A 26,950-nucleotide genomic window follows, 5' to 3' on the forward strand; every position below is an offset into this window, starting at 1 on the left:
AATTCACATATCTCATGATTAGTATTGCTTACTAGCCGCAATCGCGGCTTTGTTTACTTCCGGGTACCCGGGCGTGACGTCATCACAACACGCCCGGGCTTCTGACGGTCCTCTCTGCTTCCTAGCCTGCACCGGAAGATTCTTTCTCCGGTCCCCCGATGGCACGGAAGAGCCCGGAGAAGCACCAGATGGCGGCGGGAGGGGGGATGTCCCCTCCCGTCGCCTATGACAACTATCAAGCAGCGGAACTGCTGCTATGATCGTTATTATGGTGCACAAAATCGCCGGCACTAAAGAATGATATCTGAATGATGCCTCTAGCTGCAGGCATCATTCAGATATCACTGCACAAAGCCCAGGACGTCATATGACGTCCACCTAGGATGGGAGATCCCCTCTGTGGACATCAAATGACTATGGGCTAGTATTGAAGTGGTTAAAATGCCCCATTATCTTTTGGTTAAATGGGCATTTAGACAGTTGGGCGATACATTTTTTGCTTAGTTTTGCAGTTAAAAGTGGAGTAATGCTAATACTGTTTAGCTTCATACAGCGTCATTGATTTTTATCCTCCCTGGCACAAACTCGTGAACACCTTAACACATCATGTGCAGGAGCATTGTCATGATGGCCAGAGCTCTGGTCGTTTCCTCTGAACAGATTCCCATAACCGTTTCAGAATTTCCAAGTAACAATATTGGTTGACTGTACCATATTCTATGAACTCGTAGTGAACTATACTGTTATAATTGAAAAAACACACCAGCATGGTTTTGAACTGAGGAGATCATACGTGCTCATGCCTAAATCCTCAATCTGCTGCGTTCTTTCCCTGTTTTGTTCAATGTTCATGTTGTATGTTCATTAAGTTTTTCTGCCATAAATCACGCACTCAATATGCAGTCCAGTGGTATGCAGGTTCTCACTCTGTGCACGCTTGCATTCATCCTTTGTGGTTTTGGCAGCCTACCTATTGCATCATCAAGAACATTTTCCTGCCCCACCTATAAAAATGTGTATTTTTGCGATCTTTCTGTACACTTTGTATCCCATATAGCCACAACAGGAATAAAGAGGAAATCCCTCTAAAGTGAGGCAGTCATTGTCACGGGTTCACCAGAACTCATGTTTCTGTTGGTAGATATGCCCACTATTCCTGTTTTAGGGACAACCCAAAATTTGGGTTTTACTTTTACATTCAGTGATAATGGTAAACGGGACTAATGGAAGATGGAACTCCCTAACTGGGGCACAGACTGCAAAAATAACCAGACAGATGTTCTAAGCCCCCTCCACTTTCCTTTAGTTTATCGTTACACTGTGCCCATCTTTTACCTATGTTTAGGGTGTAGCCTAAAACACGGTGGTCTACTCCCTTCCTTTCTTAAGGGGGTTGTAAAGGATTTTTTTTCCTATCTTCCTTTACCATAGTGCAGTCCTCCTTCACTTACCTCATCCTTCGATTTTGCTTTTAAATGTCTTTATTTCTTATGAGAAATCCTCACTTCCTGTTCTTCTGTCTGTAACTCCCCACAGTAATGCAAGGCTTTCTCCCCGGTTTGTTTACATGTGATCGCTCCGTCACTGGACGGGAGCGATCACGTGGTAAACGGCCGATATCAGCGGCAATTTACTGCGATCCGTGATGCCGTGTGCGCGCCCCAGAGTTAAGGAACCGCCTTGTAGCCGTAATTCGGCTATGAGGCGGTGATTAAGTGGTTAAAGTCCTTTGCAATCTCGTGAGCAGTGATTGGGTTACTGGGTGGAGATGGAGAAAAGACGAGGACTAGAGGACAGGGTATTAATGAGCGTGACTAAGTAGGCTTGTTTGGCAGCATGGAGGGAGGAGTTGTTTTTTAAGAAGGCATATTTTATATTGGGTGAATGCATGCTGGGATTTGGTTTTACGCCACAATTGCTCCAGTGCGCTGCTATGTCTCAAGTTTACTGTTGTCAGTCTACCATGTTTGTAATGTTCGCTGTAGTGAGAGGAGCAAGAGAAACCAGTGTGGCTGAAAGTCAACTGTTTGTAAACGGACATGGTGAGGACAGGGCAAAACGGGTGAGATTTTGTCATGGAGGTGGTCAGTTGCAGAGTAGAAAAGAGAAGATTTAAAATGGCAAAGGTTTCTGAGGGTGGTCATTTTCTGGTTGAAGAGGACGACGTTGTGAATGTGATAGGGGGGGGGGGGTGTGTTAATGAGGTTATGGGGGGTGCAAAGATGGGAGAAAACAAGGTCGAGGGTATTGCCACCAGAGTGGAGGATTGTGTTAGATCAAAGAATAAGACTAAAGGGGTTGTAAAGTCAGTTTTCTTTTATCTTTATGGATTCTGTGTGCAGCAGCCTCCCTAATACTTACCTGAGCCCCCCCTCTCCAGTAATGTCCACGAGTGTCTTGGCCATCCGAGACTCTCCCACCTGATTGGCCAAGACACAGCAGTGGTGCCATTGTCTCCTGCTGCTGTCAGCCAGCAATTCAGGAGAGAGGGGGGCCGAGCCACAGCTTTGTGTCAGAATGGACACTGAGCTGGGACTCGGCTCGAGGGGCCCCCATAGCAAGCTGTTTGCTGTGGGGCCAGGAGCATAGAAGAGGGACCTGAGAAGAGGAGGATCTGAGCTGCTCTGTGCAAATCCACTGCAACAGGACAGTTGAGTATAACATGTTTGTAAAGTCTTCTTTTTCAATAAAAATAACGTTGCTTTAACTTGAAAAGTTGGGATGTAGCTGGGCTGTTAACATTAGTGGGGATAGTTAACCACTTTCCGCCCAGTCAGTAGCAGATTGACGTTTGGGAAGTGGTTCTGTTATCCTGACTGGACGTCTATTGACGTCCAGCAGGATAACAGCCACCACGCCCGTGGGGGCACGCATCGCGGCTATCGGTGGTGCGGCGTGTGTCTGACACACCGATCTCGGTAAAGAGCCTCTGACGGAGGCTCTTTACCAAGTGATCAGCCGTTTCCAATCACAGCTAATCACGATGTAAACAGGGAGAGCCGTTGATCAGCTCTTTGTCACTCGCGTCTGACAGACTAGAGGAGAGCCGATTGGCAGCTCTCCTGACAAGGGGGTATACGCTGATTATCAGCGCAGCCCCCCCCCCCCACGGATGACCACCAGGACCATCAGGGAAGGGGGCAACCTGTGGATGGCCAGGTATGTACCCCATGGCCATCCACATATGAAAAAATATTCACAATAGATGCCAATCGGTGCCCACAAATGGGCACTGACTGGCAACAAGATAAAACAAGTGATGCGCAGCGATGCCACAATCGGTATGATCTGTTCCGCCTATCGGTTCCCGTCCGTGGCACCTCATTGGTGCCCATTAGTGTTGCCTTATCAGTGTAGCCATATCAGTACCCGTAATTGAAGAAGAAAACTTACTTACAAAACAGATTAACTGAAAAAAAAAACTTTATTCTAAATTTTCGTTTTTTTTTTTTTTTATTTGTTGCACAAAAAAAAAAAAATCGCAGAGGTGATCAAATGCCACCAAAAGAAAGCTCTATTTGTGGGAACTAAATTATAAAAAAAAAATTGTTTGGGTACAGAGTAGCATGATTGCGCATTTGTCATTCAAATTGCGACAGCGCTGAAAATTGGCTTGGGCAGAAAGGTGCGTAAGTGCCTGGTATTGAAGTGGTTAAAGTAGAAATATAGGCAAAACTATTTTTTTTTTTTTCCCCATTTTGGAAAAACCCTTTTTCCCTTTGCCATCTGTATTCCATTGCTGATATTTCCCTTCCTGTCCCATAGCCAAACAGGAAGTGAGAAGCCATCCCTGCACATTAAGGGAATTCTTTGGGGACCCCCAGTTCACCAGAGCTAGTGTCACCATTGGTAAAGTTCCCCTCTATTACTATTCTGGGGACAACTCAAAAATTTAAGCTTTTACTTTCAATGATAATGAAGAGAGGATGAATCTCCATAAGGCTGGATTCATACACCTATGCATTTTTAGTGCTTTTTGCAGACTTGCACTACACAATGTGTTCCATAGGAAACCAAATCTGCAAAAAGCACTAAAAATGCGTAGGTTTGAATCCAAGCCTAATGGAGGCACAGACAGCAGCAAAAACTGATATAGGTAATCTAATCTCTCTCCACTCCATCCAATACTGAGTTTTTTGCCTTTTTAGTTATACTTTTAAAATCACCCATAATGATAGTGGATATTTCAGAGGTATAACACATATACTATTGTGTTGTGCGCACACACTGGAGTTACTTTCTAGGATTATGCTGATGATGAATGCGATTGTTTAGAATGCACAAATGGTGATTTGGGTTGATATTTGTGTTCCCTGGATAGGAGCATTGCACAATGTCTCAGCCGTTTGAAGAGGAATACTGTTATGGTAGCAGCTAGCTACCGTAACCCCCGGTATCCTATTCAGCGGGCAGTCCGCTACAAGATAAATGTGGTCTCTGCGGCAGATTCGCCACAAAATTCACTTTTATTGGTGGTGGGAGGGTTTGCAAAAGTGCAAAAAAATGTTTGTACAAAAATAAATGGTCCCATGTATATCCAAGGGGGGGGGGGGAATAAATCAATATCCAATTTTTAATCTACTCCAATCACCAATGTGACATGCAATGCAAAGTGTGAATTCTCACCTCACTGCCATGACCCCTGCATTACCAGTAGGTCTTCGCTTGAGGTGGCGGTGATGCTAGATGGTATTGCATGCTATCCCAGTGTTTGAAATGTTTTAGAACATAAAGTAAGGGATTAAATGGCACCAAAATAAATCACTATGTTTTTACAAATTTATATAAAAGCTTTTTGGGTAGTGTTGCACTACAAAGTATTATAAAATATCAAAAAACTATCACTGCACTAAAAAAAATTACCTTTTTGTTAGAATCAACCCTACCTCTGTCGGGCATGGGTCCTTCCTTTACCGTACCCGGGCAAGAGTTCTCTACGTCTGTGCTGGATTTCATGGGTCAAATTTACACTATAATTCACTTAAAATGCAGGGGCTGTAAGCCTATACCCTTTGCCTTCCTCTCCAGAATCTATCTGCAGCAGGAGAAAAGATTGACAAAAAATCTTAAATCCTTGACCGCTTGCCGTCCACCTCACATTTGACTAAGGTGGGCAGGGTGGCGCTCTCCCGCACTGGATCACATATCTAATATGCGGTATGACTAGTCACAACATAAGCCATACAGTGGGTGCCGACCAATGATTGACCGTCGGTACCTGCTGATCGGCAAAGAGGATGACAGGACGGAGCTCTGTGAATGTAAACAATTCAGAACTCTGACCTCTCAAGGATGTACCGGTTTTTGCTTCCCTGCAAAGAAAGCACAGCGTGAATGAACTAAGCACTAGATGTTGATGCCTTCTCAGCCAGTGTCATTAGTACAGTGACAGTATATTTTAGGACAGATCACTGCATTTGTGTCGCTGGTTCCCACAAAGTGAAAAAATAGGATCAGGTTTCCCACCATACTATCGCAGAACCGCTGTAGATCACTGCCATTACTAGTATAAAAATTTTACTTTGTATATACCATAGTTTGTAGATGCCATAACTTTCGCACAAACCAATCAATGTTTTTAATTTTGTGGCGAAAATATGTAGCAGAATACATATTGATCAAAATGTAATTTTTTTTTTTTTTTATTGGATATGCTTTTATTAGCAGAAGGTCTATATACATTTTTGTTCTCTTTTTCAAGTTTTTTTTATAGTGCAAAGAATACCACCAAAGCTCAATTTGTGCTAAAAGACTGCTCTGAATTTCATTTGGTTACAGTGTTGCGTGACTGCGCAATTGTCAGTTAAAATATGACCAGGCCATTTATTTTTTATTTTTTTGCATTTTTGCACTGCGTTTAAAGGGGAGTACATTTTCTGACTGACAAGTGGTTAATGGATGGCACTACTAGCGGCTTGCTATGGTAGCAGCTGCTCTGCGTGTCCTTTCAGACACCCAGCTGTGGCGTCCTGTCCGCCCTCTCTCTTCATTGGCTTACTGACTTTGACAGCAGTGGAGGCAAAGGCCAAACTGGCTGATGTGTCTCAGCCAATGAGGAAGGAGAGTCCCAGGCAGCTGAGATTCATGCAACATCGCTGGATCGAGATGGGCTCAGGTAAGTATGGGGGGGGGGGGGGGGCGGTGCTGCACACAGGTTTTTATATCCTAATGCATGAAAATAAATCCTAAGTTCCATCAAGGGGCAAATCTCTGGACCTCTGCAAGGGGTCTCCTCCTGAGCAATCACCTGTGACTTCATGAGGTTTGAATATGGTATACGTGGCCTTTTCAAAGATTGCCGTTTGAACCCATTAACCACTTGGGGACCAAGCCTGTTTTTCAGATTTGGCGTTTACAAGATTAAAACTTTTTTTTGCTAGAAAATTACTTAAAACCCCCAAACATTATATATATATATATATATATATATATATATATATATATATATATATATATATATATATATATATATATATATATATATATATATTAGAAAAAAAATATATATATATAACACCCTAGGGAATAAAATGGCGGTCATTGCAATACTGTTTGTCACACCGTATTTGCGCAGTCTTACAAGCACACTTTTTTTGGAAAAAATTCACTTTTTTTGTATTAAAAAAAATAAGACAACAGTAAAGTTAGCCCAATTTTTTTTATATATTGTGAAAGATAATGTTACGCCGAGTAAAATGATACCCAACATGTCACGCTTCAAAATTGAGTCCGCTCGTGGAATGGCGCCAAACTTTTACCCTTAAAAATCTCCATAGGCGACGTTTAAAAAATTCTATAGGTTGCATCTTTTGAGCTACAGAGGAGGTCTAAGGCTAGAATTATTGCTCTCGCTCTAACGATCGCGGTGATACCTCACTTCTGTGGTTTGAACACAGTTTTCATATGCGGGCGCTACTCGCATATGAGTTCGCTTCTGCGCGCGAGCTCGTCGGGGCGATTTTAAAAACATTTTTTTTTCTTATTTATTTTAATTTTTACAAAAAAATATAAAAAATTTGATCACTTTTATTCCTATTACAAGGAATGTAAACATCCCTTGTAATAGAAAAAAAGCATGACGGGTCCTCTTAAATATGAGATCTGGGGTCAAAAAGACCTCAGATCTCATATTTAGACTAAAATGAAAATAAATTAATAAATTTGTCATTTGAAAAAATTACAACCAGAAAATATTGCTTTAACCAGTTAAGCCCCGGACCAATATGCAGCCTAAAGACCCAAGGTGTTTTTACAGTTCGGGACTGCGTCGCTTTAACAGACAATTGCGCGGTCGTGCGACGTGGCTCCCAAACAAAATTGGCGTCCTTTTTCCCCCCACAAATAGAGCTTTCTTTTGGTGGTATTTGATCACATCTGCGGTTTTTAGTTTTTGCGCTATAAACAAAAATAGAGCGACAATTTTGAAAAAAATGCAATATTTTTTACTTTTTGCTGTAATAAATATCCCCCAAAAACATATATAAAAACATTTTTTTTCCCTCAGTTTAGGCTGATACGTATTCTTCTACCTATTTTTAGTAAAAAAAATCGCAATAAGCGTTTATCGATTGGTTTGCGCAAAATTTATAGCGTTTACAAAATAGGGGATAGTTTTATTGCATTTTTATTATTTTTTATTTTTTTTTACTACTAATGGCGGCGATCAGCAATTTTTTTCGTGATTGCGACATTATGGCGGACACTTCGGACAATTTTGACACATTTTTGGGACCATTGTCATTTTCACAGCAAAAAATGCATTTAAATTGCATTCTTTATTGTGAAAATGACAGTTGCAGTTTGGGAGTTAACCACAGGGGGCGCTGTAGGAGTTAGGGTGCACCTAGTGTGTGTTTACAACTGTAGGGGGGTGTGGCTGTAGGTGTGACGTCATCGATCGTGTCTTCCCTATAAAGGGAATGACGCGATCGATGCGCCGACACAGTGAAGCACGGGGAAGCCGTGTTTACACACGGCTCTCCCCGTTCTTCAGCTCCGGGGAGCGATCGCGACGGAGCGGCTATAAACAAATAGCCGCGCCGTGGTCCCGGATCGCTCCCCGAGCGGACCCGACCTCTGCATATAGCGGGGGGGGTCCCGATCGGACCCCCCACCCGCTAATAGGCAAGGACGTACATGTACGCCCATGTGCCTGTACGTGCCATATTGTGGACGTATATGTACATGCGGGGGTCGGGAACTGGTTAAGAAGCATGGGTGCAAGTGACGTTTTCACGTCACTTCCGCCCTGCTATGGGGACAGGTGGGGGCCATGTTGCCCTCACTCGTATCCCAGCTGAGCAGGAGAGAGGACCCGATCGCCTCCGCCGGTAAGCGGCGGAGAGCGGCGGGAGGGGGGTCCCTCTCCCGCCGCCTAAACCGGTGATTTTGCGGCGAATCCGCCACAGAGACCACCGTTTTCGTTGAAAGGGCCGCTCACTGAAGAGATGGATATCTCGGTTGTGGCAGCAGCTGCTGCCGTTACCGAGATATCATCTTTAAAAAAATGACGTGTTTGTATATATACAGTAAGCGGTCCTTAAGGCTGCATTCACACCTAGGCGACAAAACGCCTGAATCGTGACGCTCGTGCCGCTGGAGGGGCGAATTTCCATTGATGTCTATGAGATGGTTCACATCTCACGCCGAAACGCCGTACGCCTGCCGCCTGAAAACAAGTCCCGGACCCTTTTTTTCAGGCGGCATTGGCGTTCGGGCATAGGCATCAATGGAAGTTCTTTGTAAAAAAAATAAAAAATAAATCGCGGCAAAATACGCCGCGTACGCGTCGTTACAATGTGAATGCAGCCTAAGTGGTTAAGGGTGGTAATCCTGCTCTCACACAGGATTGCTTTCCCTCTTGCCATCACCTCTGCGAGCTTTGTCTGAGCTGGCATCCTTGTTCTGTAAAGTATGCTATGTGGTTTTATACAAGGATAAAATGGTGTTGGGGCCCTTTTCCCTCAACCTGGGACAAATGTATTACAGCTATCTATTTGTCGCCAAAATTTTTTGCAGCGTTTTTACATATTGTACATTCACATCATTCTCTGCCCTCAAGGAGCTTGCACTCTTAAGGTCCCTATCTCACAAGCAGAAGTGCACACAAGGGACCAGTTTTGACATTGGCCAATTAACCTGCCAGCTTGTCTGGAGTGTGGGAGAAAACCAGAATACTCCAAAGAACCCCCCCCTTCAAAGGCACAGACCGGGATATAAGCCAGGGGTTCCGGGGTGGACGTCCTACCCAATTATCCCAACACACTTCTATCTCTCCCTGTCCAGCTACAGCATACTAAAGGGAAAAATCATTTTTTATTGCACGTACATGCTTGGTGGGTTTACATTTCAGATGCTTCCATCAGAAAGACTGACTTTAGTGGTGTGGTCTTTTTTTTTTTTAATATGGGTCCCTATTAAGGCAAACTTGTTTCTGACCTCACCATTTCTCGGCTGCTTAGGCTGTTGATCTTTAATCCTAAAGAAAAAGTTTTGGCCCTTTTTGTCAAGTCACTCTACACACATCAAACACAAGGCCTGCAGGCCAAATCTAGCTTGCCAGGCCTTGTCATGTGGCCCTTGCACCTAGTTTTGCAGCCAGATTGTTGCGTCCTCTCAGAACGCGAATGCAATCCTTTCCATATACAGCGGGTAACCGATTAATCTTCCATTTAAAAATCCCCTCTATTAAAAAACATGTTGAATAGGTAAACTATTTATCAAGTATTCTGCTAATAACTTTTCATGAATCTGCCATTAAAATTGACCTTTCAGTAGAGGACACTCTAGCCCTGGCCGGACTACATGTCCATGAGCACTTGTGCTCATGTAATTGCACTTGCTTGCAGGAATATCGTGCTAAATGTAGTTACTGGCTGAACTCCACTCACTCCTTAGTTACTAGGATGCTGGTGGTCTCATAGTTTCCTTGCTCATAGTGTCCATACTCTCGTCATATAACGGCTCCCTGTGCCTGCTGTCACTTATGCCAACCATAAAAAAACAATGTCTTCCTTCAAAAATTTTCATTTTAAGATCATTCTTTCAATTTTCTAATTGTTAGTATGGTCAAATTGACATTTAGTTTTCGACCACAGTGACGGGAGAATAGAAAACTTCTTGGTCAAAGGATTTTTCATACGGTGTATATGGTTTTTGTGCAGAAATTCATTTTAAAACGCTCTTTTGTTCTCTATTTTAAAATAATAAAATAAAAATAAATGTTGAAGGCATGTAACATTTTCAAAGACATTCTTTCAGCGAATGTACAAAGATTTTTTTCATATGAATATTCTCGTCCGAAAATCAATGCGTGTATGTAGTTTGCGTTTGATCCGTTTCTGCAGTGCTTTTTGCTGTACGTTGTAAGTCGCCCCAAAATCGCATGCGTGCACACATTTAAAAAAAGAGGCAGCACCCGACAGCTGATCCAAAGATTTTCTGTGGTGCCGACATCACGGGCTTCCTGGACAGGTTAGTATCCACGTATTAAGTCAGCAGCTACAGTAATTGTAGCTGTTGACTTTTTTTTCCCCTCAGGCTGGAACTCCTTGAATGCATTAGGATAAAAAACCTGCCTTTTACAATCACTTTCTGTACAAAAACTGCACATGAATGCGGTTATAAGACAACTTTTTTTACTTGTATGATGCACAAACATGTTTACATATTGTGTTGATATGTAACTGTCAGCTTCATAGATATTTGTATGTTTTTTTTTTTTTTTTTGAAGGTTAGTGGTGAGACCTCTGAACCTTTAGAACCGGTTCACACTGCGGCGGCGCAGCTTCGGGGGCGACTTGCAAGTCGTCCTGAAGACTACTTCAGAGGCGATTAGCAAAATGACTTCTGTATAGAAGTCAATGCAAATTGCCCTGAGCCACCCACGAAGTCGTACAGGAACCTTTTTCTAAGTCGGAGCGACTTGCGTCGCTCCTATTAGAACGGTTCTGTTGCGTAGAATTTTTTTTTTATTATACCAAAGCGTCTGAAAAACGCCCCTAGTGTGAAAGGGGTCTTAGCGGAGCTTTACCAGCATTTTTCAGGCGCGGGCAGTGTGAAAGGGCTCTGAAAGCACTTAAGCTTTTACTTTGGGATTCCAGATGAGGCTTCTTTCAGGTGCTTTACAGGCGTTTTTTCTATTGCCAAAACTGGGCCCCTTTCACACTGGAGTGGGAGGTGCCGTGGCGGTTAGTGCCGCTATTTTTAGCGGCCCTATACCGTCGGAATTGTGATGCTATTCGGCCGCTAGCGGTGCTATTTTTTATTTATTTTTTAAAGCTAGCGGCCGACCAAAGGACTTTTTGAGCGGTCCTGCCAGCGCATCGCCTCAGTGCGAAAGCACTCAGGCATTCACACTGAGACTGCAGGGCAGGAGTTTTTCAGGTGGTATTTAGGCACTATTTTAGTGCTAAACCGCTTGAAAAACTACTCAGTGTGAAAGGGGTCTAACAGCAGGTGCGCCCCCCTTTACAACAGGTGTTTCCATTTGCATCCCCCTTTAAATCAGGTGTCCTGATGTAAAGAGGGACTTTGAGATGTAAAGTAGCAAAGAATGGGGACATATAATGTAAAGGAGGACTCTGATGGGGACGTTATATGTCCCCATAGGAGTCCTTTACTTCAGAGGTCTTCCCTCTCCCCCCTCATACTCGCAGCTCTCGCACAAGTTGCCTGTTGTCCACCTTCGGGCTACTTCCTGATATCGTGGCTCCTGCGATAACGTCACTTCCGCGACTGCGCGTGGGAGCCGCCGGTAATGGCACACTCACTGAAGCAACGGCATAAAGTGGTCTGTAAGACTTTACAACCACTTTAAATGGCCATTTTTTTTATTTTCAGTGATTGCAGTATATCATGCTGCTCATACACCCGTGTGTCCGGCACCCCGCACACACTTAAAGGGCCAGTATTTTATTTAAAAAATAGAGTAGCTTTGGGGGGGGCGGCACCCTGTGCTTTGCTGGATTATGTACTTGTATGAAAGTATTGTTCTCTGTATTGCTTCCTTTGTGTGAAATCCCTGGTCATTCTGCATTCCTATTCAAAACTCACCACATAAGACATGACACCAGCATGTGTGGTCAGTTCTCTAGCTGTGCTGGGAACTCAGCCTGCTCTCCTCAAATGATCAGACTTGTCGCACCGCCATCCACTTGGAAAACAGAGGGTGTGATCAATTGGGGGGGGGGGGGGGGGGTGAAAGTCGCACGTTTTGCCTTTCATTATAAACTGCATGGGTTGTCTTGCAATGTAAAGGTTTATGTATACTTTAAACACATTTAAAAAAATTATCTTGATTGACCCTTTATGTCAAATAGTTTCTATTCATATTAATTCATCGCTCTAATACTGTTTTTTTTGTTTTGTTTTAAGGTTCTCCCACCCCCCCACTAAACATCACAATGGCAACTGAGATTGGTTCTCCCCCGCGTTTCTTCCACATGCCACGCTTCCAACACCAGGCTCCTCGTCAGCTTTTCTATAAACGTCCTGATTATGCACAACAGCAGGCCATGCAGCAGCTTACCTTTGATGGCAAACGTATGCGAAAGGCTGTGAATAGAAAGACTATAGACTACAACCCATCTGTTATCAAATATTTGGAGGTAATGTACAATCATTTACTGGAATGTGATTAGCCATTTATGCTTTTATTTTTTTATTACCCAAGCCTCTTGATGCTTTACTCTAAATGGCAGCTTGTAGTAGCTGGATAAGTAGCTCTAAAGAGGTCCATGGACTATGATCACATTCTATCACCTAAGTGGCCCCATGTTTTGCTACTCTACAGTTCTTCCTAGTACGATTTTACATGACACTTAATCCAGCTGTTTTGGAAGCAGGCACCTCTATATATTATGTATTTATTTTTTTCATAATTTTGCTTGATCCTTGCAATGGCTAAGCCCGTTTTTTTTCCCATTAATACTAATGTGCTAATACTGCATATTCGACAAGTGCTGACAGTGGAAGGGCTTTGTATTTATGCTGTAATTCAACACCTCTAGGGTAGATGTTCTGGTGTGGCCAGCATTCTCTTGCTGTTCCTTGGATAGTGAATATCCATGTTGGTTATCTTGGCTGTGCTGCTTAAAGCCATCTGCACATTTCAGCTAGGATTTTGAATACCTCATATGGTACCTCCTGAATGGTGGAGCTGTCGGTTTTGGCTTTAGGGTCACACAAATATTGTATGTCCACTAGAGACAAAAATGGGAACGGCAGTATTTTGCAAGAAAAAAATTGCAGTTTCAGTGCAAATCTGCAGGTACCAAAAACTTTTTTTAAGGCACAGAAGTTTTAGGCTCTGGATAAGGTAAATGTGTTGCTAGAGGGCTTAATTTAGCTTTAGGGCAAGTTGAATAGGGTAATGGGCTATGTGTTATAGCAGTGTTTCTTAACACCAGTCTTCAAGGCACCCTAACAGGTCATGTTGTTCAGGATTTCCCTCAGATGAAACCACTGTGGTAATTACTAAAGACAGTGAAAACTGATCAATGACCTGTGCAAAATAAAGGAAAGCCTTAAAACATGACCTGTTGGGGTGCCTTGAGGACTGGAGTCGCTCCTTACCACAGGAATGGCCAACCAGTGGCCCACGGGGCCCTCTGATGTGGCCCGCGACCTCCTGCTCTGGAATAGAATACTGTTATTAAAGTTCCTATTAATCGCCAAGAATCGTTATCGTGATCTTTTTCCATTATGATCTTGACACAGGGTTTCATGATCTTTGGTATGCACAGAATTTCCTCTCTGCTTTCAGCCAAAAGTCTGGCCAATGTGCCAAGTTTTGAAAACATTCTGTCAGTGGAATGTTAAGTCTAAACATTATATCAATTTGACCTTTTTACATCAAAGGAATAGACTTCTGTATGTAAATTAGGAATGTTTAACCACTTAAAACACCAAACCTTTTTCTGACAGCTCTTTTCAAGTTAAAATATTTTTTTTTTATGTCGCACTGTATTTGCGCAGCGGTCTTTCAAATGCAATTTTTGGGGAAAAATGACTTTAATGAATAAAAGTTAGCCCAATTTTTTTTTTTTTATATAAATTTTAAAGATTTTATGCCGTTGGAATCTTGATCTTTAGGCCCCTTTTCACACTGAAAAGTTTTTCAGGCGTTACAGCGCTAAAAATAGCGCTGCTATACCGCCTGAAAGACGCCTGCCCAGCCTTCTCAATGTGAAAGCCCGAGGGCTTTCACACTGAGGCGATGCGCTGGCAGGAGAGAAGAAAATCTCCTGCAAGCAGCATCTTTGGAGCGGTGAGAGGAGCGGTATGTATACCGCTCCTTCCCGATTAAAACAATGGGAAACCGCAGTAATACCGCCCACAATGCACCTCTGCAGAGGCGCATTGCGGGCGGTATTTACCCTTTATCGGCCGCTAGCGGGGGTTAATACCGCACCGCTAGCGGCCAAATACCGCAGCAATTTCAACGGTATAGCGCTGCTATTTTTAGCGGCGCTATACCGCCACCGCGCATCCCGCCCCAGTGTGAAAGGGGCCTTACTCTAAGCAAAAACAAAAATCATGATTCTCATTGTGGCCAGAATCGTGCAGCTCTAAAAGGTCAGTTGTATTACTAAAATCACAGGGGTGTATATGGGCATATCTGTTCTGCAGTGGTTACTGGGCTGCTTTCAAACTGATCCGCAGGCGCAAAGCAGTGCACCTGCGGGTTACCTGCACTGAGCCATAGATGTCTGTTATTACCTGCAAGGTTGGTGAGGGAGAACTGCAGCGCATCTGTGTGAAAGCAGCCTTGGGCCACGGTCAGTCTGACCCAATTGGACCCTCCATTCACCGCTAAGGCGTGGCAGATGTAAACCGACTTGTGTCTTGGCTCCGCAAAAAAAGACTATTGTGGGCTGTGTCTGCTCTGCATATACAGAGCAGACACGGACCTGCCATCCACCCGCTCCGCTCATTGTGGCCCACGACCAGTTACCAAGTCCCTTAAGTGGCCCTCTCTCTTCAAAAGGTTGGGCACCCCTGCCTTACCGCATCTCCCAGCAAGTTTTGGTTCCTTCTCTTCTGTGTTTGCTCCAATAGCAAGCTACTTTCTGAGACGAGCTGTTTGCGTCTATAGATGTGCTCAGCCATTCATGGGAAGCTTTGTATTCTTTGAATACAAAACATCCTCTGATTGGCTGAGTTGGAGAGCACGACGTCGTCAGCCTGCCTCTTCGCCTCCCTTAAACGGAGTTGGCTTTGTATTAACAGAATACAAGGCTGCCTATGAGCTTCGCTCAGACTGACTCTTTTGTTCCTGGCGTGAGATGGAAAGTCTGTCTCACAGCCATAACCCAAGACTGTGTACTGTATGGAGCTAAAGCTACATGCAGTACATACAGTGCTGGAACCTAGGACTGTGTACTAGGGGTGCAACGGATCGTCACCGATCCGTGATCCGAACGGGTCACCCCGCTCGGATCGGCACACCCCGCGATCTGCGGAGTGCTCCGGAGCCTAGGCCTAGGTAAGTTCCTGGCTTCGGCCTAGCTCCGGAGCGGCGGCCATCTTGCTCCACCCAGTCTGCTTGCCAGAGCCCAGCGTGACACGCCTCCCCGGGGGCTCTGGCAAGCAGACTTGGAGAGGGAATGTTAGTGAAGCACTGGTTGAGAGGTTTTACAGCAAGATTATTTACTACTACTGCATGTTATTTCCCCCCAGTTCTGACAATGACTATAAAGTGTGTGAAAATATATATATATATATATATATATATATATATATATATATATATATATATATATATATATATATATATATATATATATATATATATATATATATATATATATATATATTTGCCGATCCGTGATCCGTTGCACCCCTACTGTGTACTGTATGGAGCTAAAGCTTAGAGCCAGTTCAGCAAGGACAATAATTTGTTTTTTTTTTTTTTGGACCAAAGGGGTCCAAAACAAACGTCCATAGGAAACACGGAGATCAACTTTAAGAAATGGTATGCAGTGCGGGGAGAGGTTGTGATTATTTTTGGGGCTACTGCTAAATGCAAATCTGAGAGCTTTTTACTAGTCTGATTCTGAAAATGGTATTTTCCTGGCTGTCGTTGGTTTAGGTATATTCGGAGTTGCTGTCCCAGAATACATATGCAGCAAGTTCACAGTGGTGGGGTCGGCGGTGAGACCGGTTTTGGCCGGGGCTCTGGTGTCAGACACTTACCGAACGGGCAAAGTCCTTGTTGCAAGAGCTGGAGGCGCAGAATGCTCCTGAGCTCTGTGTGGAACTGGCCGACCAGTTGGTGCAGGGCCTAAAGTTTGTCTTTGAGTCAGCCCTGGATACGCTTCCTTTGCTCTCCAGGGCCTCCGCGGTGGTACTACGCCGTCTTGTGTGGCTGAAGTGTTGGTCTGCGGACCAGTCTTCTAAAAAGGCCTTGGTGGATTTACCCTTTAAGGGTGAACGGCTTTTTGGTGCGTCCCTGGATGACATCATTAAAGATGCCACAGGCGGTAAGAGCACGCTGCTCCCGCAATCTGGAAAGGGTAAGGAGCCTCGCCGTAAGCAAGGGCCCTCCTTTACTACCCCCAAGTGTTTTTTTCGCTTGCCAAGTGTGGCAGGAAAACGTTTTCGGGGTGATAAGGCGCCCGCTGAAGGGCAAAAGCGCACCTGGTACCGCAAGCCTGCCTCTGCATGAAGGTCTGCCCCCAGCTCGGGTGGGGGGCCGGCTTCGCAAATTTGCGGCTCGGTGGAGGTCTCTTCTTTCCGACCGCTGGGTTTGCGAGGTAGTTTCCTCGGGGTACAAGATAGTTTCTCTCTCTTGTCCACCAAACAGATTTTTTTCTTTATCGTCCATGGACGGACACAGCTCCTTTAAATCTTGACAAGTGGGTTATGTTCCCTGTTTACAGGAGAGGACTAGGCAGAAACATGTTAGATCATTAAATACATGTTACATTAACAGAGTTGAACAGCCCTGCCCAGGGGGCGGTCCCTCCAGACATAACCCTCCTCACTGCAGCCTCAGTTTTTTTCTGTCTAGCAAAGGAGGACGTATGGCTCCCTTTGGGCCCAGCGCCTTGAGGAGAAATTTTATTTTATTTTCTTTTATTTAAATTTTTTCTTAAAGAATCTTCTTTCAACTGTCGGCTGAGAGACAGGCTGGATGTTATAGATCCTTGTAGTCTTCTCAGTCCGACCAGCATGCGTGGGCACACCTTTGCAAAGAGGCTTGGTCTGCCACGCCATACCTCATGACTCCTGGGGTGGCCGGTGAGCTTTGCTCTGAGGTCCACATATGACTGGGCTGTGGTGTTGTCTCACTCAGTGGACCGGGCCGACAGCTACCTCCAGTGCGGTTGTATGTCTGTCAGAAATGCGTCAGCGAGTCCTCGCTCGGAGGTAAGTACAGTCCCTCCCGCTTAGGTGGGTTGGTACAGCTGGGCATTCCTGGGGTTTGGGGGTCCTCTTCTACTCCCTTCCCTGCTCCTTTCCCTCTGCTGCATTGCACAGTTGTGGTCCTTCCTTTTGAACTGGCGCCAGCACCAATGGTTTTTACCAAGGAGTTTTGCACTTATCCTATCCTTGTTGGGACAGCAAGCCTTTGCCATCGTGGCTACTTAGACGACTTCCTGACTCAGGGGTTGTCTGTGGCTTTTCGGACCCTCCGTGAATTCGGGTGGGTGTTAAACATTTGGAGTCGGTCCTGGTTCCGACTCAGTTTGGAGTGCCTACGACTTCCGGACTCCTCGGTGGCGAAGGTCTCTTTTCCCCCTGTAGAACTTGCAGACTCTTCTGCAATTGGTGATTATTGACATCACGCAATCGGTCTCTCCATTTGCAAGCAAATCCTAGGTCTGTGGGTAGCCTCCTCCGAGGCGGTACCGTATGCCCAGTTCCACGCTCGTGTTTTTTCCAGAGGGAAATGCTGTCCAAGTGGTACCAATCTCTGGTCTCTGAATCATCAGATTCAGGTGCGCCACCTAGTCAGTGTCTCTCTGAATTGGTGGCTGAGATCCCTGACTTTTCGGTCCGGGAGGTGATTTCTTCCTTTCTGTGGAGATTATAACGGACGCCAACCTTTAGGGTTGTGAGGGCGCCTGGGGGGTCCGGTCGGCCCAGAGTCGCTGGACTTGAGTGGACCTACGGCCACACAGCCCTATATGCGCCCGTTCTCGTCGCATCTCGGTAACTACCCAAGCTCGGGCCTGGGTGGGATTTGGGGGACCCGCCCCCTGGGAGGTGCTGTACTGAGAGAAGTGTTTTAACACTTAAAGTGCTGTTTTTTTTTTCTGCCTAGTCTCTCCTGAAAGTAAGGATATATAACCCTAAGGTCAATGCTGCTGTGTCTGTCCATGAACTCGGAGAAATGGAATTTACGGTGAGTACAAAATCCTATTTTTCTCAGTACAGGCTTACGTAAACCTAGCATGAAAGCTTTACTGTAGGTTGCCACTGCTTACCTTCTCTTTTGAGAGCGTGGGTTGCCTGGTTATGTTGAATATTTGGTTACGGACACCAAAGCTACCTATTCATACTTCTCAGTAAATAGTATACAGCAGCCTAAAAAAATAAGGAACGGATTTAAGTTGGCAATGCTCATTGATAAAACGTGCTTCCATACAGAGTAACACAACGACTTGGGCTTCATGTATACTGAACATTTTCTTCCTCTCCTGAACGATTTAACTTGACAGTAACCCACGTTTAAAACGTCAGTTTTTCTGCATTTTGCCGCTTTTACATTTTATAATTTTTTAAAAAAAATTTTTTTTTTATAGCCCAAAACTAAACGCCTGTAAATGAAATGCAGGTTACCGCGTTAAGCCCTGAATAGCGCTTGAAATGCCTCCATCTCGGAACATGAACCAATTTTTTTGCTTTACAAAAAAAGCCTCTAAACTGAACTGCCTAAAAAATGACTATAAGCGACCCTGTGTACATGTACTGATAAGATAACATAGAGGAGAGTTCAGGAGCAGTTGAAAAAAATGCCCAACTTCTCCTAAACATCCGTTTTACCAGCACCAGTGTACATGAGTCCTAACGGTACACAGTTTGCTGCAGAGGAGCTGTTAAATCCCAAGATTCAATGTGAACGGGGAGGACAGAAGGTACTTTTTACTGTAACTGCTGTTTGAAAGGGGCCTTAAAAATATTGTGTGAGATTATAGATATATGTCTATATATTCTCTATCTCCTATCCTTTTTACAATCGTAGCAACACATGGTTTTAGTTAATCAGTTAATCATCCTCCCTTATGTCTTAATCTTTTTGCTAACATGTTTTATTTTCCTCTTTTTTAGAACAGAGTATGGCAGAGAGATCAGAGAGACATGAGAGCCATCCAGCCAGATGCTGGTTACTATAATGATGTGAGTGTTGCCCTACATATACTTGGCTTTCTGTTTTGATATGAGTTGTTTACCATTTTTATATCCTTTCTTTGTAATTTTTTATTTTATTTTACTAGTAGTTTACAATAATGCATTTATTTTAATAAGTTGTTTGAAGAGCCTACTGGCTTTTTAATAAGAGCACCCAGTACTACTTGACTACTGTATGGCCTCCACATGCGCTGATCAGTTTTATGCCTTGGTTCAGATGCGTTAATGGAGACATAGTCTAAGCTGGTGGAGTAGGGCACAATTATTAGTCATCCGTTTTCTTCAATGTAATTCCGTCAGGTCCTGTTTGACAGTTTTTAGCAGTGTGCTCGTGTATGAGATTGTCTAGCCCAGACATTTCAAACTCAAAACAGTGGGCCAAACTGAATAGAATACTGTGAACGGCACCTTTTTTAATTTCAGAAAAATTAAAATAACCCCCCCCCCCCCTTTTTTTTTTTTTTTTTTTTTTTTTTTTTGTGAAAGGAAATGGCACTTTGGTAATTAGCATCATAGTAATGACTGCATCTTGCAACATGTACCACCAGTCTGTAATGCTCGCTCCAGCCTTTGTGGTGGCTTACTCTGAGTTCATTGTGCTCTGACAGGGAGAGAATATATAAATCATGAAATCACTTGGATGTAAAGTTGGAATGCATTAAGACCATTTGTTATTCGGTCAGGCAATTGTTTTAGGTCTTCCCCGTGGGAAAAGGAAACATGCTTTAATCTTGTTTTTATTGGATACCTAGACGGTCATCTTATAATATATATATATATATAATTTTTTTTTTTTTTTTTTGTAGCTGGTTCCTCCTATTGGGATGATTAACAATCCACTGAATGCGGTCACTACAAAGTTTGTGCGAACCTCCACCAACAAAGTGAAATGCCCTGTCTTTGTAGTTCGAGTAAGTATCCTTAGAAAGTGGTGTAGAATTATAGCAGTCAGTTAACCACAAATGTCTGATACGGTCTTGGCTTTAATTATAATTTCTTTCATTTCAGTGGACTCCTGAGGGTCGCCGCTTAGTTACTGGAGCCTCAAGCGGAGAGTTCACTTTATGGAATGGGCTGACATTTAATTTTGAGACCATTTTACAGGTTTGTATTGAACTTGTCATAGGTGCCCTGTTATGCTTGCTATGTGCAAACCTAATTATTTTGAAGTAAATGTTTTACTTCAAATTTGTTTAACCCAAGTGATTTTAGAGGTAAATATCTTTGTTTTACAGAAAAGTAAAATGGCATTAGGGACATACCCAAACATCAAAGTTTTTGACACAAATAGGATGGCCTGAATAGGCATAAGATAACACATGGGTTGTCATGGAAAGATAGACATTCCAATAATCTGTAGTATATCATAGTGCATAAGTGTCAAACATAAACCACATAAGTGAATTGCTTATTCATGAAAATAAAATGAGACGGACTAATTGGCCGCATTGTCCACATACAATGGAACTCTCATTACTCCATTCTGTTTTTGGCTGGCTGAACTACATGTGTACTTCATATATCTCTTGGGAATTTTACAAATGATCTGACTCATGCCAATGTCAATATATGGAGTATGCTTTGTTTTCCACAATAATAAATACTTCAGTAGGGAGTATTCGGTCCGTTGCAGACAGGACCATGTAAGTGCATATGTGCCTGGGAAGAAAGGGCCCAATTTGAGTTCAGGGATTAAATGACTGGAACACGCAAGACCTGCCTTGCATACATCTGCCGGCGAACGCACAGGGCATTAAATGCTTTTACCACTTGGTACAGCATTCAGCTACATCCTGCCATAGACTGATGGTGACCAGCTGCAGGCATTGGGGTTGGCTGCAGCTAAATGCCAGGGTGACACACTGCACCTAGACAGCCTTGTGTGCAAGGGACCTGTAGCAGCTCCTTTTTTTTTTTTTTTTTTTTTTTTTTTTTTTTTTTTTTTTTGGCTGGATTTCCCACCTATGCAGTTTTGGTGCTTTTTTGCAGATTTGCACTACAGTCCATTTAACATTGTTTCCTATGTAACACGTTCTTTAGTGCCAAAAGCACATAAAATGCATAGGTGTGATTCCAGCCTTATATAAAGCATACTTGGATCTTCGAGATCTCAATTAACCTCCAGATTAGAACCACCGTTGGATTTTAATTACGGTTTGTATATCCACTTGTACCTCTACTGTTAATCCTGGTCCCCAGAGCAGATGGTGGTTGTCATCTTTTGGGGTATGTCATCTTTTGCAGATACTTGAATCTAGTCAGGCATTTCCCCTCATTTTTTTGGTGGTTTGTAGTGATATCTCATTTTGTCCAAGGGACACATACAGCCACTAAACCCTTGAAATTGTCCTTTTAAAAAGGGTCATCAACTCTTCTCAATCGTTAAATTAAAAAATAAACCATCTTTTAGTTCAAACCCCTCCCCCACTTGCTGCGCTCAGCCATTCAGAGAAAGTGTTGTATTCTAGTAGTGAATACAAAGCTTCCTCTGATTGGCTGGCTGAGTCTGAGGCGGGCTGAATGGCTGAGCGCCTCTGTGATGCTCTGTGTTCCTGGTATGAGTCGGGAAGTCTCGGCTCCAACCTAGCCTAAGCTACATACAGTTTAGACGGCACATCCAGCTGCCTTGCATGAGAGACTAGGTTTGTTTGGGCTGACTTGGCCCAAACGAACTGTGTAAAATGTTTGAAAAGCTAGAGTGCAGCTTTAAGCCACTGATAACTTGTCCTAAATAGCCAATCATCAGATTCATACTTGGATGGAATAAATTAGATGGCAAATCTGGAGAAATGCCAGCAGCTATTTGTAATATTATAAGGTAACCTGTCAGTTCAGAAACATGAGCGTTGCTATTGCTTAAATGTTTAAGCATACCAGTGAACTGCTTGTGCAGAGTGCTTAAAAAAAAAAAAATCACTGATCAAATACAGGCATGCAGTTCGGTGTCCTGATACTTCACCAGCTTTAAGCTTTTAAAGCCTGTGAAGTATCGTGACACCAAACTGCAAGTCTGTACCTGATTATATAATTTTTTTTTAAATATATATCACTAAAGGAAATCGGAGGCTGTCGGCTTCCATTATTCTGTTGCTATGGGTCATGTTTAAAATAGATTTTGCTATCCTGTACAGTTTCTAAATTTGGCACTAATGGTCTTTTATCTTCTTTCTCCTATATATTTAGGCTCATGACAGCCCAGTCCGAGCTATGACCTGGTCACACAATGACATGTGGATGCTGACTGCTGACCACAGTGGATATGTGAAGTACTGGCAGTCTAACATGAACAACGTCAAGATGTTCCAGGCACATAAGGAGGCGATTAGAGAAGCCAGGTTTATAACCAATCTAACATTTTCCATAGTTGTTGTTGTTATCTATCTTTACTGTTGTAATTCTTTATTGGGCTGTCTTGGGCTTGGGGGGACAGGCTTATTCAGTTGTAAACTGCTTCTACACATCCAATATTGTGTTTTATCCTGCCCTCCTAAAGCATTGTATACACCCTTTCACACAAACTGTGTATGCCGAGACATTTTCTTTATAAATAAAGAATTCTGTGCCTTTAATAGTTCACAGATGCTAAATAAAGCACACAGACATAAATACAAAAGTTGACATTGCATGTACCATGGCAATAAAAAAAACTGCTCCCAGAATGCAAAGTCCTACAGGAAATGTGGGGAGAAATGTGAGATGTCATTTTACAGGGAAGAGCTCAGTTACTATTTGAGGTGCAGCTCTTTTTCCTACATGGGTAACATCACTAAAAATGTGCATGTTGATTTAATTGATCAAATCTTCATCGCAGAAATGTCAACGGCTGCTTTTCATCTCAACTGTATTGAAATCGACACCATCAGCATTGTAGTATACTAATAATTAGAACTCCTGTCTTATGGTGACCGTATAAAGAAAATAATTCTATCTTCTCTTGTACATTGCTAAAAACATACATTTGGCTGGATTTATTCTTTCATCTGAACCCTAAAACGCGAGAAACTGATGTTTGAGGGATGTTAAACTTGTTTTAGGTTCCTTTTTTAAAGAAGGGAGGAAATGAAACAACACTTTAAGAACAACCTTCTAAGTTATGCTTGGAAAAATCTGAAGAGCCAGGTAGTCAGTATTACATTTTTAAAAGGTTTTCCTGGTGTTTAATTTGAGTTACGGAATACTACAATTGCTCCGCTTCATGCAATATTTTTTATTTTATTTAATGTAGGCCATTTTTGACACCGTACTAGTCTTAAATGGACACTGCCATACAAAAATGAATAGGTTTACCATTGCTGAACCTTCAGCAATGCTTGTTCCTTGGCTGTCATTCTGAAGTTTTGACTTCACTGCTGAGTTGCTGACCCAGAACAAGTATAGTGATAAGTAGTTGACACTACTTATTCACACTTCCTTCAGCATGCTTGTTCAAGAACTCTGACTGAAACATACAAAAACACACAGTCAAGCATCTAGCATTTTATAGGAGGTGGTCTTCAGCGTTGGCCCTCCATACTTTTTATGACATACGCATTCTTAATTAAGAACTAATTTTACATTCTTGAAGCACCCTGACTATTTCACAATGGCTTCTTTGCAAAGGGCAGCGTCGGTCTGAAGTTAAAGAAAACCTGTACTTGATTATGTGTATTGGCTGCTAATGTGGAATAGCGCTAACCTCCAGGCTGCAGATAATTTCATGTTTAACCCTCAGGATCTACAAAATTCTGCCAATTGTAGTTGAATAGTGAAAGGCTCGATCCTTCCTTTGTTTCTTGCAATTGGTTAGTACTGGTTACACATGCTTTTAAATTATGTATTTTCATAATGGAGCACTTGTGGTGAAGTTCCTGAGGTGCCCAGTGAAGAAAATGATCTAATATTACCATCCAAAGCTGCATACTCTTTTATATAGACTATTAGATACGTATTGTTAAATTCTACCTCTTTTTCTGTCACTAGAGCATGACACGGCATGGGTTTAGTAAATTATTGTAGTAGTTATCATTTTAGGCAGGTGTGAAAAATGCCTTAAATGAACAGAAATCCAATATTTGGTGTGACCACCCTTTGCCTTCAAGACGGTATACATTTTTCTAGGTACCCTTGCATACCGTTTTTGAAGCTACTCAACAGGTAGGTTGTTCCAAACCTCTTGGAGAACTCCCAACAGATCTGTGGATGTACGTTGCCTCAAATCCTTCCATCTCTTCATTTAATCCTATACAGACTTGCTGTGATCAGGACTTTGTGGAGACCAAACCATCACTTCCAGGGATCCTTGGTCTTTATGCTGAAGATAACTCTTAATGGAATTGACTGTATGTTTGGGGTCATTGTACTGCTGCAGGATAAATTTGAGCCAATTGTACATCTCCCTGATGCTATGATGGATTAAGTATATACCTGTATTTCTCTGCATTGATTACACCAGGAGTCTCCAAACTCTGAACAAAGGGCCGGATTACTGTCCTCCAGACTTTAAGGGGGCCGGACTGTGGCCATTAGACGTACAAATTCCCCCATCATTGGTGTCATTGGACCCCATCATTGGGAGAAATTCTGCCCCATCATTGGCAGGAATTCTTCCCCATCATTGGTGTCATTGGGAGGACTTCTGCCCCATCATTGGTGTCATTGGGAGGACTTCTGCCCCATCACTTGGGGGGACTTCTGCCCCATCACTGGGGGGGACTTCTGCCCCATCACTGGGGGGGACTTCTGCCCCATCACTGGGGGGGACTTCTGCCCCATCACTGGGGGGGACTTCTGCCCCATCACTGGGGGGGACTTCTGCCCCATCACTGGGGGGGACTTCTGCCCCATCACTGGGGGGGACTTCTGCCCCATCACTGGGGGGGACTTCTGCCCCATCACTGGGGGGGACTTCTGCCCCATCACTGGGGTCATTGGGAGGAATTCTGCCCCATCACTGGGGGGGACATCTGCCCCATCACTGAGGTTATTGGGAGGAATTCTGCCCCATCATTGGTGCCAATGAAAAAAAAAGCACCACAAGGCCCCCGATAAAATCAAGCAAAGGGCCACATGTGGCCTCCGGGCCGCAGTTTGGAGACCACTGGATTACACCATTGATTTTGACCATATGTTTTAACTCCATTTCACAAGTGCTGCCCTAATTTTGAATGGGACCTCCTCCGTGCTTCACTGTTGCCTGCAGACACTTATTGTGCTTCGGTAAACAAACTGCATCCTGCTACAGCCAAATATTTCAAATTTTTGACTCCATAGTCCAGAGCACTTGCTGACATTTTTCTGCAGCCCAGTTCCTATGTTTATGTGCATATTTGAGTGACTCTGCGTCAAAGGTATAGCTTTTTGGCCGCAATTCTTCCATGAAGACAACTTCTGACTAGATGGGTTTACCTGGGTCCCACTGGTTTCTGCCAGTTCTGTGCTGATAGCACTGCTAGACCTCATCCGATGTTGAAGGGAAGTAAGGAAGATGTCTTTCATCTGCTACGTTGTTTCCTTGTCTGACTACTGCATTTACGATCCTCAACATTGTGCATTTCTTTGTGCTTTTTCATAAAAGCTCAAACTGCACATTTTGAAACCACAGTCCGCTTTGAAATCTTTGCCTGGGAGAGACCTTGCTAATGCACCACCTGTGTTGCTGTACTCAGTCTTGCCATGGTTTGTGACATGAAACTGACTGACTTCAACCTTGCCTTAGTAGTGGAGTTTGGCTGTTCCTCTACCAGTTTTAAGCAATGACTGTTTCAATCTGCATATGCAATTTGATGATCATTAGCACTTGCTTGGTTTAATTTATTAACCACTTAAGGACTGCCTCCTGCACATATACGTCGGCAGAATATCACGGCTGGACACAAGCACGTACCTGTACGTCCTTATGTGCCAAGCTGTGGGTCGCGCGCCCGCGATCCTGTCTGAAGCTCCGTGACCCACGGACCCGAGCGCCGCTGGAGTCCCGTGATCGGTCCCCGGAGCTGAAGAACGAGGAGAGCTGTGTGTAAACACAGCCTCCCTGTTCTTCACTGTGGCGCTGTCATTGATCGTGTGTTCCCTGATATAGGGAAACACGATCAATGATGTCACACGTCCAGCCCCGCCACCCTACAGTTAGAAACACATGTGAGGTCACACTTAACCCCTTCAGCGCCCCCTAGTGGTTAACTCCCAAACTGCAATTGTAATTTTCACAGTAATTAATGCATTTTTATAGAATTTTTTTTTGCTGTGAAAATGAGAATTGTCCCAAAAATGTGTCAAAATTGTCCGATGTGTCCGCCATAATGTCGCGGTCACGAAAAAAAATCGCTGATTGCCGCCATTGGTAGTAAAAAAAAAAAAATTAATATGCAATAAAACTATCCTATTTTGTAAACACTATAAATTTTGCGCAAACCAATCGATGAACGCTTAATGTTAGATTTTTTTTTTTTTTTACCAAAAAATAGGTAGAAGAATATGTATCGGCCTAAACTGAGGGGGGAAAAAAGTGTTTTTTATATATCTTTGTGGGTTATTTATTATAGCAAAAAGGAAAACACATTGCATTTTTTTTTAAATTGTCGCTCTATTTTTGTTTATAGTGCAAAAAATAAAC

At 43.3% G+C, this 26,950-nt stretch overlaps 1 protein-coding gene across 3 annotated transcripts in view; it reads left to right on the forward strand.

The window, feature by feature from the left end:
- WDR33 (WD repeat domain 33) overlaps positions 1-26,950 on the forward strand; it is a 162,431-nt gene that overhangs the window by 23,979 nt on the left and 111,502 nt on the right. For all 3 annotated transcript variants that reach the window (XM_040348866.1, XM_040348865.1, XM_040348867.1), the window contains exons 2-6: positions 12,376-12,608; positions 19,279-19,347; positions 20,166-20,270; positions 20,368-20,463; positions 22,543-22,694. In XM_040348866.1, coding sequence (XP_040204800.1) covers positions 12,405-12,608; positions 19,279-19,347; positions 20,166-20,270; positions 20,368-20,463; positions 22,543-22,694 — 626 coding nt within the window. In that variant the 5' untranslated portion in view covers positions 12,376-12,404. The remainder of the gene's footprint in view (positions 1-12,375; positions 12,609-19,278; positions 19,348-20,165; positions 20,271-20,367; positions 20,464-22,542; positions 22,695-26,950) is intronic.

The sequence above is a fragment of the Rana temporaria genome, chromosome 4 (assembly GCF_905171775.1).
Source record: "Rana temporaria chromosome 4, aRanTem1.1, whole genome shotgun sequence".
Classification (NCBI taxonomy): Eukaryota; Metazoa; Chordata; class Amphibia; order Anura; family Ranidae; genus Rana; species Rana temporaria.